At 37.4% G+C, this 15056-nt stretch overlaps 1 protein-coding gene across 3 annotated transcripts in view; it reads left to right on the forward strand.

The window, feature by feature from the left end:
• Positions 1-15056, forward strand: part of TLE1 (TLE family member 1, transcriptional corepressor) — a 75985-nt gene that overhangs the window by 50321 nt on the left and 10608 nt on the right. For all 3 annotated transcript variants that reach the window (XM_014252341.2, XM_014252342.2, XM_014252344.2), the window contains exons 9-14: positions 1438-1554; positions 4646-4699; positions 6289-6441; positions 7247-7391; positions 8084-8274; positions 9684-9760. In XM_014252341.2, coding sequence (XP_014107816.2) covers positions 1438-1554; positions 4646-4699; positions 6289-6441; positions 7247-7391; positions 8084-8274; positions 9684-9760 — 737 coding nt within the window. The remainder of the gene's footprint in view (positions 1-1437; positions 1555-4645; positions 4700-6288; positions 6442-7246; positions 7392-8083; positions 8275-9683; positions 9761-15056) is intronic.

Raw genomic sequence — 15056 nt, forward strand, 5'->3', positions numbered from 1 at the left:
TTATGTAAGCCCTTTGGCATTTGTTTAGCTTGAATAGTCATGAATAAAAGAGCTTAGAGTTGGCTTTAAAGTGCAGCTTCTGAATTAGGAAAAAGAGGATTCAGATTGCCTTATGTACCCCGTTTCCTTGTCCTTCTCCTTGGGGCTAAACATTTCTCTCTGAGCAAAACTACCTTGATGTCTTCAGGTTTTAAAGAGGAAGCTATTCAATGCACAGTTCGCTGGCTATTTGTATATGTTTATGATATATTACAAGTAAATACCTCTGTCTCTTGGGTAGATCTAAATATGTCCTTTGAGGGCTTACACTGAAGTACATGTTGGTATTAGACTTCTCTCTTGAGAGAGATACGTGTATGGATGTAAATGTGTGTTTACTTATATATTTATGTGAGCCTATATTTATTTATCTAAGCATGTACTTGGCTTTTAGGATCTAGGCTTACCAGGTCTTTGTGAAAGGAGATTTTTTTCTCAACCCATTCAGTATTGTTCACAGCATTAACACATCAGTGAACAAATTGCCCTCTTGCATATGCTAATCCTGCACTTAAAAGAACTCATTGTAACACATTTTAATGCTTTAGCTGGAACTGAGATGGAGATGGGAATCGGGAATCACAGGCATATCAAATTGTCATGTGACTGAAAAATGTCTAAAATGCTCTTTGGGTCAACAGTTTGTACTTAGCATAACTTAGCATGAATGAAAGCAGTCCATGTAGTTTGAGGAAAAGATTAGTCTTTGCTTTTGTCTTTTGTGTGCCTGTGTTGGCCTCAGTTTTTCAGATCAAGTCTGATTAAGCAACACTTTAGCCTTAATTTCACACTAGTAGTGAATGTTATGCTGGAAGTAAAAATATTTGATCGTTGTTTGCAATACATTTGTTCAAGGAATCCAATTGGAGTTCACTCCAGCTAACAATTGATTACTGCCTAACCGTATTCAGCAAATGCTTGTTATTTTAGGCATAAAGGCAAGCTGGTATTTATCTGTCCACACCTGTAGGTGTACACACCAAAGCCTCATCTGTTTATGATGTTCTAAAAGTGACTGATCAATCAGATTGTGTAGTAAATCTCTTTTATTATATGGCATCTGAATATTAAAAAAAATAATAAAATCGTTGCTCATGAATAAACCACAAGCCTGCTTCTTCTCCCAAACAATAAATTCAGTTGAATTAATTAGTTAAATAGATGGTGACTGACAAGTGAACTGAACTTTTGATAAGTTGAACAATGAAAAGCCAAGCTTCTTAGAATGCATGAATCTGTACATGTTTGCCTGGAGGACTTTGTTTTGAATTAAATTGAATTAAAGTCTAAGTAGGTATCACATTTCTAAAGCATCTATCACATCAGTTTGAGTTTTTAAGAATATATGAAGGAATTCTAAAAGGCATTTTTGATTGACCTTGTTTTTTGTCTTTACAGAGTAATTCTCTGTTGGTCCCCGACAGTCTACGAAGCACAGATAAACGCAGGAATGGCCCTGAATATGCCAATGACATCAAAAAGAGAAAGGTGGATGATAAGGATTCCAGCCACTATGTAAGCAAATCTGTGTCAAGGAAATGATTAATTTATTTGCACAAACTGTGCTTGTACGAGGAGTAAAAGAGCTGTGAAGAGCAAGGCAACTTTCCTGTGGCTGAAGCAGTTCATGCCAGAGGGGCACAGGATTCAAACTGTGGGCTCAGTAGTTTGGGATATTGTGAAGTAATAGTCCTCAGTAGGAGTAGCTGTTTGGGATTCACCCGTGCTCTGGGGCATTTTTTAGAGTTTAAGTGATGTGTTCTTTCTGGAATGCACTAGAAACTGCAGGTTTGTTTGAAATGGAGGATTTTGTGATTGAGAGGGGTTTGGTAAATTTTAATGATAAGTAGCTATTATCATGCTGAGTTATAATTATCATTCAAAATTGCATATACTGTCAGGCATATGCCAACTTATTGAAGTTTACTTTTGGCTGATACACCGATTTCGGCAGAAAGCAAATTGAAATATTGAAAGTTTGGAGATTTGTGTTCTGCATTTTTGACTAGCTTGCTTGTTGCCTGGTTTCAAAGAGACGGTTCAGTACAACAATGTGTGTGAACACCAGAAAGTTCACATAGGCTTTTGACTTCAAATCTAAATGCTCAGCCAAAATACAGGATGGTACTTGAACAGGCCGAAGAGACTAGGACTGGTGTGAGAGAGTACTGAAAAGCAAAATTTAAATCTAATAGAACATAGTGTACTTTGACATAGCAATAATGTGGCAAATTATCTGGTTTATGTGATTTCAGATCACTAATTAGTTCTTAGTTACAGAAACCCAAGAGTTAGGTGCCATTTTATTTTCTCAGTATTTGGTAGGGTAATTGTAATTTTTCTCCACTTGGATAATATCTTTGAGCAGCTTTTAGATATTTTAGTTCTGTTAAAGGTTTTACAAGTTGTATTTCCACCACTTTCTAATAATAATAATGTTATGGTTACAGAAAGGTTTGGCAAACTTCCCCATGTTACTCCCTCAGCTTTAAGGGTTTGATACTCTGCTGACATTTTTCATTTTAAATATTTGGAGATTAAGCATTCTTAAGCTACACTTGGTATAAAAAAGAAGAAAAAGCTTAATTTAGTTGTTTTTCTTGTGTTTCTACCATAAAGAAATGTAAAGGATGCTATTGCACTGTAGAATCAGTTTTTAATCCACATTTTAAATATGCTTCTATTTGCTGTTTGTTTTAAATGGATTTTACAGATAAAAGCAGCATCAAATTAAAAAATGGAGTAAAGCAAGGATATTTGAAAGTTCCAGATTTATTCCAATTTTGAAGATGATTGATTTGCTTTTTTGGGGTTTTTTTTTGGGTTCTTGGTTTTGTTTTTTTTTTTGAAGGTCCACCAATTAAGCAAATACAGAGCTGCTGATTAAGAGCTCATTTTAGATGAATCCCTTTTAGGGACAAGGAAATACTGCTTTTGTGAGAAGGGGCATAAATGAGTTGTGGGACCTGTAGCTTTTGGAATAAGAATGAAAAGTGAAATTTTTTTTCCCCTTTTTAACTTTTGACTAATTTTCATATTACTACTTATGTAGTTTCAGTGTGTGACTTTATTAGTGAGGAGAATCATCTGATATTAGTAGAAGTTACAGGAGATGCCTTTGATAATCCCAGGAAATTTCTATCTATTAAGAGCACAAAGTCCATGGTGTTCACTTAAACATTGTCCAACTCTAGAGGAGTGTTTCTGGCAAACAAGTGTCCCTTCTCCCACGTTCTCCCATGTTCTCCCACGTTCCTGTTCTAGCACTCTAGGTGCTTCGTACTTCTCAAGAGGTGGCAGATAACTGGAGCTAAAGCTTTCATGTCCTTTGTTTGCACCTGTTGATTGGATATTGGATTTGCTACCTGCGTAGCAAATAGAGTGATCTTGCCGTATCCAGTGGATCCCTAATATGTTTGTGGTATTTTTTGGAGCAAGATTCACCTAGTAACAGAAGGGAAGAGTTGAAACTACCTGTAGGTTAGGGGTTGTTTTTTTTCAGATGGATTTTTGGGGTTTTTTTTGTTGGTTGTTGGGTTGATTTGGGGTTTCTTGTTTGGTTAGTTCTGTGTGGCTCAGTTTTGTTTTGTTTTTTTAAAGCACTGTGGCCTGAAGAGAGAGGAAGGATCTAGTGTTACATGGGAAAGCTCAGACACTTTTAAAGCAAGAGATGGAGAACACTTGAGCAATCTTGTATGTCTGGTTTGTTTGCGCAGAAGCTTTTTAACAAAAAGTACTTTCATAGGGAATGTCAAACTTGTTCCCACAAAAATTTAGTTTTGACATTCACTTCATTTCTTTGTTTGATTTTGAGTAAAGACTTGCCTTCTGATTGAAACAGTCTGTGGTACTGTGGAAATCACTAGACCTCTGTGTGTCAGAAAGGGTCTACTGGGACATCTTGGCCTCTGTTGGGGAGAGGGACCAGGAGGCACTACAGTAACAGCAATCTTTAGTGGACCAGCTCAGGTGAACATCAATCTAGGTGAAGCAGTCAAAATGCAGCTTGACAAGCTTCAGTAGAACATTTCTGTTCGGGGACATCTGAGTATTTTGCTTTTCTTGGGCAGAAATGTTGAAATGCTTTGGCATTTCTGAAGTTTTTTCTTCCCAGAACTTTTGATTTCAAAACTTGCCTTTCTGAAAAAAGGGGAAAAATGGTACTATTACTTTAAGGAAGATGATTCATCAAGTGTGCCAGAAAGTTCCATTTTCCTGCAATCTGTTTTTTGGTGTTTTTCCAGGTATGCACAAGCAGTACTTTGTCTAAATTAATGCAAGATTAGTGTATGAACAGAGTACCTTTCTCTTTTAGGAGTAGTGATAACACTGTTTATGATGGGAATAAAGAGGGGTTTTGGACCATCTTGCGCTGATGGTCCCCATCTTTCAACTAGTTCTACCTTACTTAGGTTTCACGAATGTAGCATAAATAAGGTGTTGTGTTTCTGTTTAAATTGTTCTCCCTATTACTTATAACTTAATGAAAGGCTGTTTGTTTTTTGTTTAGAAAAAACAAAAAATGTCTGAGTAGATGCGTAGTCTTTCTGTCTGGGCTCTTATTGTACTAATTGAAATGAACACTATATTTATTTATTTTTAATAGGACAGTGATGGGGACAAGAGTGACGATAACTTGGTTGTAGATGTATCCAATGAGGTAACTTTTTTCATTTTTGTAGTCTTGACATTTGCCCAAAGGTGAAAGGAAAAGTACATTCAGTTGTTAGAAGAAAATTATTGCGCTGTGTGGATATGTTAAAATATTCACAACTTCTCCTTTTTATTAGTACTGTGTCTTCCTCTGAACTTTATCTGGTTGCCTTCTCCGTCTTTCCTTCTGCTTTGTCCAGGTCTGTTCTCTCCATAGTTAATATTATGACACTTCACAGCTGCTCTGTAGTGTTAGAGAGTTGTGGTGAAGTGCAGGTGGAAGGCTGAGGTTTTCAGACTACAGCCTTTGAATGAAAAAGGGAGACATTATCTAACGTTGTATTTCATAACAGAATTGTTATTTAAAAAATTACCTTAAAAATTCTTGGTACTTTAATCTCCTGCGTTAAAGACCTTTCCCAGAAATACTGATTTTATAGCATGAAGTTAGTTTACAAGATTTTCCAGAGATTGTAGGCAATTTTTTTCCTCCAGGGCAGATATTTGGTAATGGCATCAAGGTAAAGGGATGAGTGCTCCCTTTTCTTCATCATTTATTTTATATAATACACAGATTTAGGAAGCCTGAACATGGCAGTGATGTTCTTCAGGTCTGTGAAAAGCACAGGGAGAGAAGCTGGTAGAGAAGTGTCCTCAGTAGCTCCAGGTGCCCAAATGATGTCAGCCAAGTAGAAAAATGGGTATCCAACTAGTGATTTTAGTAATCCTTTCAGAAGGTTGGCTTACAATGAAACTGCTTAATAATCAGTCAGTAGACTTATTGCCCTTTTGTGAGGTATGATTTCTCCCTGGTGCTATTCTTATGAGCCAAAGGAGCGTGGAGAACCTGCAGAGCTCTGATAGCATTGTAACTCATGGGACTGGCTATTTCAAGTTAAAGTAAGTGCAGAGAGTGCCTCTGGAACAGAGAAAAATAATCACCTGAGAGGTGATTTTGGTTTTCCTATAGATGTAAGTGGCAAGGCAATTAAAGCTGGTGTTTAGCAAAAATGTGACAGCTATTATGGCATATAAAGATCCCTGTATGGGCCATTCCACTTAAGAGTTGGACTCGATAATCCTTGTGGGTCTCTTCCAACTCAAAATATTCTGTGAAATCTGTGAAGGCATGCATCTATCTCTTCTTCTGAAGGCAGAGATGAGCAAGAACTTTATCACCTCAAAGAGGTTATTGAAATGTTTATTAAGACTAGCAGAGCATGGGGAATGTACATGATAAAAACAGTGTCAAGTTACTGAAGTTTCTGTTGGTCTTCCTTGCTCTTACCACATTTTCCGCACTTGCTTTAGTTTGTGCTTAGGTATGCTTTGCAAGCTTTGTACTTGAAAACAATTTATGATTACATGTAGTGTAAAATAATACCAGATTGCTTACTATATGACTTTATTTACTTCCCTAGGCTGATGAAGGGATTTCAGCTTTTATTTCTATGGAGATAACAAAATATCTTGTCATTTGCACTTACTGCTTAAATTCTTCTAGTTTTTTTTCTTTTTCCCTTAGACTCCTTAGTGGTGTTTGTGTACCAATTTATGACACAGTTCTACGCTGTTCTTCCCTTCCCATTGTTTTAGGATCCTTCTTCCCCAAGGGCAAGTCCCACTCATTCACCACGTGAAAACGGTATAGATAAAACCCGCCTACTGAAGAAGGATGCTTCCAGCAGCCCAGCATCTACAGCCTCTTCAGGAAGTTCCACTTCCCTCAAATCCAAAGAAATGGGCCTGGTAGGTAGCAGTCTGTGGTCTAGATCATCTTCGTTCTTGTACTTGTGGAACAAATTACCTGGTATTAAACATTTGAAGCTGAAATTGGCCACTGTTTTTCCAGATCTTTAAAGTATTACTGAGCAGTATTTTCTGCCTTGTTTTGATTTCTTGTATTTCCTACATTTCTGTCAAACTAGTTGCAAATTTATTGCAAGGAGCAAGAGTTTCTTAAGCACTGCTTTGGTTCTTTTTGGGAGCAATAACTTATGGTTTAACATGGCCTGTGTGTAGTCTCTAAGAAGTGCTTCAGGCTTTTGTTACTCTTCTAAATAAGCTGTTATTCACTGGAGACTTTTTCTTATAGTATCACTAATAATTTCATCTGATTCTCTGTAACTTTTGTGCCTTTTTTTTTTTTTTTTTTTTCTTTTTGGATACTATCAACTATGGTGGTATTTTGTTTTTGTATTTAGATTTTTTTCTGTGTCCAGTAATAATTGAGATATTAATGACTTCAAGCTAAAGTAGTTCGGTAATGCATACTGTATTTTCCTGAAGAAAAAAATTAGCTCGGGCATTCCTTTTTTTATGTCAGTAGAAGAGGAAAAATAACTTTCTGCGTTTCTTATTTTAATTTTGGCAGCAATCAAAAAGGTCAACATTTCTCTCTCACGAGTTAATGTTGTCAGCATTGTGTGGATTTATGAAAATTGGCTGAGGGACTAGCTAGTAGGTGCCCAGCATCCCAGCTGCTGTTGTGATAAATTGTATAATATGGCCTGGATTAAAAATAATACTCATTTAATTTGTTTAATGATACCAGCATGAAAAAGCCAGCACGCCTGTTCTGAAATCCAGCACACCGACTCCTCGAGGTGATGTGCCAACCCCAGGCACTAGTGCAACTCCAGGACTCCGTCCAGGCCTTGGCAAACCTCCAACAATGGACCCTCTGGTTAACCAAGCTGGTAAATGCATTACCTCATGTGTTTTTATGGCTCCAAAATTAATCTTTTTTTTACACATGTGGTTGTTAACTAAATATATTGCTTTGTTCTTGATATCAAGAGAGGGCTTGATGAGAAGCAGATGTTTGGATTATCAGGAGTTTGAATATCTTTCTGTCTCTTAGTCTTGTTTACTTTTGTCTTTATCTTTTTTTTGCAAATAGTCCAGGGACTGAATGCAATATAAAAAGACTTCTCAGAAGTTTCTGGTACTTATTCTGCATGCAATCTCTTCTACAGTCTTTGTCTGAGTCTACTAATATTTGCTGCAGTGCACAGCTTGACAAATGCCGAGGGAAGTTTACTTTTGCTATTCAGGCTGGTACACACAGTTGCTTCAGACATGAGCTGTGTAAACCATGTCTGTCAGCTTTACTGCTTAATTTGGCAAAGAAGAGATTAATGTAAACAGGGGAATATTACAGAAATGGAAATAGGTAATGCCAGAAGAGATTGCTAGAAGTAATCATCAAGTTCAGACTTCAGTAGTTCTTACTTACACTGAAAAGAGCTGGTGGTACTGACAGATTATGGCAGTGTTTCTTGGCGGTGGGTGAGAGGGAAAGGTGAGGTGTTCTAGGGGAGAAAAAAAGGGCTTCTTTCCTGGATGCAGAAATACATATATAAACCCACCTGATTTTGTTGTTCTGTAGCTGCAGGTTTGCGGACACCGTTGGCAGTACCAGGACCATACCCAGCTCCATTTGGAATGGTACCTCATGCTGGCATGAACGGAGAGTTAACCAGTCCAGGGGCAGCCTATGCCAGCCTGCACAATATGTCACCCCAGATGAGTGCTGCTGCTGCTGCAGCTGCCGTGGTTGCCTATGGAAGATCTCCTATGGTAGGCCATACGTTGCATGCAATCTCAGCCCTGTGAGTTGTGGTTCACTGAGAAAAGCTACATGCTTCATTTAGCACTGCAGAATTCCCAACTCATAGCAGTGCCAGAGGCTTGACAGCTTCACTGCGTGCTTCGCTGCATGCTTCACTTCGTTGCGTGGCTGAAGAAACAAATTTGCACCTTGAAAACAAAGAAAATCAGTGTATTAATGTATGTTTTCTTTTTGTCTTTCACCTTCATCAGGGCTTTAACTGATGAATAAATGCAAAAAAAATATTTTGTGCTGCTGTAAATAAAATAGTTTTGGTAGATACAAAGTATGTCACTGTAGCTTTTTTGCTGCTGAACCACATTTGTGTTCCATGTAGACTTAACAAATTAATCTTGAAGCATGTAAAAGTCTTTTTATCTGGGTCTCTGTCCCTGTATTTTGTTGGTTTTTTTTGTGGAAATCAACCTGAGAAATTGGTCAGTACCTATTTTGGAGCTCTAAGATCAGGTATGTTAAGAATAGTTGCTGTTGAGGGTGTAGTAAGTGAATGGAACCTGCCAGTTCTAGTGGCTGTCACAATAGAAAATAACTTAGGGGCCTGATTCTGCAAACATGAGCTTGATGGCAGCTTTCTGCATAGACAAACTTACCTACTTGTAAATTTGCAAAATTGGATTTAGGCTTGTCAACTCGTTTGCATGACCACTGTTTTTGAACTGGTAAAAGGGACTTTTATGTGAAAATGTGTGAATTTTAAATAGCCTACACACTCCTTTTAAAGCAATAACAATGTTTATTCTAGTATAACGTTCAGAGGAAAAAAAAGTCTTTTTGGTTTGGAATTTCTGCTTGGACTATGATAAATATGCTTACTCGATATAAAAATTCAGTGGAACTGCAGTATGTAAAGAGAATATAGTTTTTTTTAAGCTGTGGACAAGCTTGTTTGCACCCCACAGTGTGTCTCTGTGAGAGATCTCTCAGCTGCTGTGCCCACACAGAATGCTGTGGAGGCAGTGAAATCCTAGCTGGCACCCAGGGCTAATTTCCAGCACCACACTGTGCCAGCCTGAGTATGTGCTAGCTCTCTCAGGAGTAAAGAGCGCTGACATGGACTCTTAATTCCAGGGCTAACACAGGACTCTCCCTGCTAACCAGGACTGCTGGGTTATGTTCAATGGTGTGAATGCATGATAAATTGTTTTCTGCTTTCATATGAGTGCTTCTATCAGAAGTATGCTTAGGGAAAAAGGTCTGGGTTTTGCCCCCCAGGGGAGGGTCATGCAGTTATCTGATACTGTGGGTAAAAGCCACTTTTTTGGTTAAATGCGTAATACCTTGGGAGTGGAGAAAAAAGAGTTGCTGAGAAATGGATGACAAATTCCAAGTGTGAGATTAATTTCCTTTTCGTTGTCAGGTTGGGTTTGATCCTCCTCCTCACATGAGAGTACCTGGAATCCCTCCAAATCTAGCAGGGATTCCTGGGGGAAAACCGTAAGTAACTTTTAATATTTTGGTAACATCTGCAGTACTTAGAGGGAATGAAGTTATATTTTTCAATGAACAGGGATTTCAAAGGGGATAGTGTCCGATTGTTTTTAAGAGGGTGTTTTAGACTTCTGCAGGTAAAATCTGCAGCATAAAATTTCTCAAATGGTGGCTGTCATATCCCAAAACGTGTGTGCGTGTGTGTGTGTATGTCCTGTTTCCAAGGAAAAGTTGCTGGTTTTACTTTTAAGTTTTTTTTATTTCCTTCTTTCTGGGGGAAGTTAAGGGGACTACAAGCCGAATGGTAAATACTGGTAAAACCTGTTAGATAAAAATATATTGAAACTAAAATTTGCACTACACTGAGTTTGGTGTATTACAATTTGCACTACACTGAGGATAAACGTGTCGTGCAGACTTGCAGACTCCTTGTCTGGCACTTGTTTCATCCATCATGGGAGTCTGCAACTGATGACAGTGGGTATCTGGAGCAGTTACTTTAGCAACAGATTACACACACCGTGCATAATGGAGCAAGCTATTTAGAACTTTTGTGTGAGTGCAGCTGGAGAGCAAAAGGATGATGAAGCAGTTGTGGAACAGGTGGTGCATAGATATAGAAGAGTTTCCACAGTAAGTTCTTTTTATTTAAAAGTTTTGGTTATAAGTGAAGCAGTTATTAAATAAAATGCTTCTGTGGTTCTGTGACTTACTGATGTTTCAATAAAATAAATTCAGCAGCATACATGAAGTGTTTCAGTAATTTGGCTTTGGTAGACCATTGACCCTGAGGTTAACCAGCACAGTAGACTCACGAGCATGTGTGACCTCTGAAAATACACAATTAATGTTTAGGTATTTCTGGATAAGTAGTCCATGCAGGTGCTAACAGAGCAAATTTAACTCTGCTGTTTTTCTGGACAAGAGTGAGGCAGAGAGAATTTTAACATTTTTTTCAACACTCTGTTAGAACCTGTTCTTTGTTCACACTTAGCAGTCAGCCCTGACTTCTCTTTCAACAGGAACTTGCAATTAGAGTAGTTTTTCTCTACTTAGGTACTTACATAATTTTGAAACTTATTTAATATGTTGCACTTTCTGGGCGGGGGGGGGGATGTGTTACATAATGTCTACATCTCAATCCAAATTTAATTTTTCCTTTTGCAATTTCAGGAAACATTTAGAAACTATTATTTTTAGGATGCTAAGTTGTCAGACAAGCTGTGGTGAAAGTTACATACTCACCTATTTCTGTTTTCTTTGATTTTGGACTCATGTTAGTAGTAACTAGTGATACCTTGTAATGTCAGTCCTACAAACATCCTTGAAAGCATACTAGATTACAGGCAAAAATGTGTACATTTTCTTCTGATCTTTTCCTAGAACAAAAGGAAAGCAGCAGACTTAGTTTGGAAAGCCATCCTGATTGTGTTTTTGTGGTTATCCACTATGCTTCTGGGAAGCATGATAGATTCTTAGTTATCTGTTGACAGTGTGAGAAACCTGTTAAATCTTGGTTGTACTTAAAGTTGGTGGTGTGTTGACAAGATTAGTGAAGTGAAGGCTCAATGAGTTGGTGTTGTGTATCTAATTGTTGTGTATTTAAATTTAGTGCAGTAAGGATCAGGCTTTTTACTCAAAACTCAGACACATTCTCGCTGACTTTCATAGAACTTGACATACTTAAAATGCTTTTGAAAATCGCATAATTGAGTGGCTCTAAGTTTTTACTTCTAAACAAGTGTATTCATAAGCTCTCAATAACATATTTCATTACTAATGCCTTGCAATGTTGCAACGTTGTAATCTAGTGAAACCTATTTTTGTTCAATCATAAATGTTCTGTGGCTGAGTTCCAGTTGTTACACTGTACAAGACCAAAGGACAGCATATGTATACTGCTCTACTTTGTATCCTGGTAATTTAGCTAAATTATGGTCAGGGGTGGGAGGAAGCAGGGTGGGAGTTGCTTGGATTTTTCTGATGTTTTTACCACTTTATTCACACTGCTTCATGTACTGCCTACTTTGATACATACTCCCTAGTCTCCACTTCATTTAACTCCACTTCATGTGTTCTGCAATATTTGGGGCTTTTTGCGGTCATGTCACTTGTACGGTTCTTCTAAAATTACTTCTTTGCTTATCTTAGTGAATCAAGCCTAAAATTCCATAAACTCATGGAATTGTCTTTCCACTGACAGCTATAAAACAATGTCATGTCTTAGTCTTGATTGGCTAGAGGCTGTCTGCTACCTGCAGCATTTACGAGTATTTCACCAACTTCAGGTTTTCCTCCTGTATTTTCAGATAGAATCATGCAAATATTTGCAGATAGAATTATACAAACTGGTGGAGTACGCCTTGTTTATTTTCAAAATCAGCCTTTTGCTTGAGTGCAGATATGGTGACACATTGAATTTGTTTTATTAAATGTGACATTTTAGTGAGTCTTGTTGCAAGTGGTGCAGGGAATTTTCAAATTGAACTATTGAATCCCCACTCATATGTGTATGCTTTAGGCTGCACATTTTTTTATCAACGGTTACGCTTGCACTGTTTTTTTCATCCAAGAGAAAATTATGTTCCCTTCTTTCTAAAGGACAGACGCTTCTGGTAGCACCCAGGTTTTTATAGCCCTTGTATGTTCTGAGATCTGTTAATGACCTGCTTGTTAGAAAAACATGTAGCCTGTTAAAAACCCACTTGGACATGAACATGTGGTGTCTGAGTCCTGAACTCTTTCAGTTTGATGACCTTAAATATGCCCTGGACTGAAGTTTTTGGTGTCTTGCTCTAATATTTTTTTTTTATTATTTTTTTTTTATGTTTTGCTTTGCATAGTCTTTCTAATAAGTATTTAGCTTTTACTATTCTTTAGCTGCTAAATTAACATTCTTATGGATTTCTGGTTTGTGTGAACCATGCCTTCTAATAGTTGGATTGTGGACTAAATACAGAGTTTTAAGATAAGTGCTAAGATTTATGTCCACAGTACTTGCTTCCCTGATGTCTAAAATTCTGAATTAAAGGTAGTACTGAGGACAAATATATTTCTCACCATGTTTTCCCAGACAGTGAAAAGAGCTGAAAATACACATTTTTCATTTTAGTAGGACAGGGAAACTTGACATGCTAAATGTTAAATCTTTCTCCTTCTACTTATAAGCTGACTTTTCATTGTGTGTTTAGAGGTCTACTATACTCTATTGGAATTGCTTGATTTCAGTTCTGTTTTGTTCATCAGATCTTCATACTTTTATAGTGAATGGATAATGAGAGATATTTATTGTAAAGGAAGCCTAATTTTATTGTATTGTAGGAGATTAAGGGGCTGTGTGCATCCCTGCCGTTCATCTCTAAATAGAATTTTTTGGTGACATGTATGAAGATGAAAATTCAGTCATTTCTGCACAAATACCTCTATCCTTATTTCTTGACCTTTTGTTCTATATGATGAAACAACAGATATTAACTGTTTATTGTGATAACTACAGTTAAAAATGAGCTGGAGTGCAAAGAAAAGCTGAAAGCAAAATGCAGTCATGAATGGGAGGAACGTTTTGCTTTCATGTTTTGCTGTCAGGGTATGGTTGTGCTACTTAAAGAAGTCTACTTGAATTGAAGGGATGAAGTGGAAGTTTTTCAGGGATTTTTTTAGGCATAGTACTTTAGTAGGCAGTGAGTGCATTTGTACATCAAACTGAATACTTGGAGTAGATGGCAGGTAGTTTAGTTAATTTGCTATGTTCTTGGGTAGTGAATTATCCTGAACTCTCCTCAGCATGTCAGATGATACTTGCTGTACACTTACTTTGAAATTAGCAAGTTAAGCTGAGAAACTGGTTTATATTAGTATCACTTAACCATGTTGCTGTGCATAGGAACTCTGCAGGTTCCCAGTGTTGCTTTGTCACTTGAGAGAAGTCTGGATGCAGTAATTCAGAAGACTATTCCCATTATTCAAAATAATATAAGTGACAGTATACTAATTGTCAGAACTCTTCAAAGTAAAAGGCACAGAAGTTTGTCTTGAAATCATTCTTGTCATAGTATTCAGTTAATTAAAAGTGTATATTTATGTATTGCATGATATATACTTAGCTTATTTTATATTTAATTTTAATTGCATTTTTATAAGATAATTTTCTTTGTGTGTTCTTAGTCCAACACAAGGAAGGACACTCCTTTGACTAAAGAGGGATAATCATGGAATCCATCATAGCATAGCTGTCTTCCATACATAGAGTTCTCTGAGACAGAAAACTGTGCTAGTCATGAGACTAAACAGCAGTTTCCGGCATACATGTTCAGTTCTAAAAGAAAAATGGGCAGACAAGTGGCCTGTTAAGAAATTCTGAGCTTTAGGGAACTCAAGAATTTGCCAGATTTTGCTAGCTGTTGACTCGTTTGAGGTTAGATAATGAAAATTCTTGTCATTTTTGAGCATTGAGGCCTGTGACTATGTCTAGTGTATTAAAAGTTGAGTCTTCTGTAGGTGTAGAGCTGTAAGTACAGTCCTCAGAAGAAGCAGGATCTGTCTCATGGTGACCTGATGACGAGAAAGCGAAGGGCTGCAAATAGTCATTTGCACTGCTGTCTCCAGTCCTGTGTTCTTCTAGAGAGAGACACTTTCCTTGTCCAGGGAGTGTCAGGAGTGTCAGTCTGGCAAATGATGAAAGCTTTTTCCAGGTTAAAAGATATTGTTTAGTGGAAGTTATACCATAATAACTAGCAAATACAAGTCACTAGACTATCGTACCATAAGTATACTGGCAGTGGTGATGTTAGCATTACATGCCACGTATCTTCAAGCAAACAGGAACATTTACTGCAGATACTGCAAACAGGAACAACACACAGATTCACATGCTTCTCCTGGAAGAGTGATTTGGCAAAGTGTAGCCATTTCTTTCTACAGTGGATTGCAGATAACTTGCACTGTAGAAAAAGCTGTCTTGGCTTGTAAGAGAGTATCGCTGGTCTCTTTGTTAGGCCATCAAACTCAGTCATCCTGTCTCCTGATCAACCAGTCTTAGAAACAAATGCTGAAAAAGAGCGACTGTTTCTAAAATTAGCATAGCTGCACTTTAAATGTAGACATATTGGTAAAATTCTGCATGATTAAAAAATACAGCCTTGTATCTCTGATGTTTCAAAGCATAAGAGTCATTACAATTCTACAGTAAACAGGAAGTGCTTGAAAAATATTTCTGTTGTTTCCTCCACACCCCATCTCAGCAAGAACTGTGTGCACACCTAAGCATTTCAAAACACAAATTATTTAGGTATTTTGAATTGAA

Source organism: Pseudopodoces humilis, chromosome 4, assembly GCF_049639895.1.
Source record: "Pseudopodoces humilis isolate 2021_Gansu_Grassland_sample_001 chromosome 4, ASM4963989v1, whole genome shotgun sequence".
Lineage (NCBI taxonomy): Eukaryota > Metazoa > Chordata > Aves > Passeriformes > Paridae > Pseudopodoces > Pseudopodoces humilis.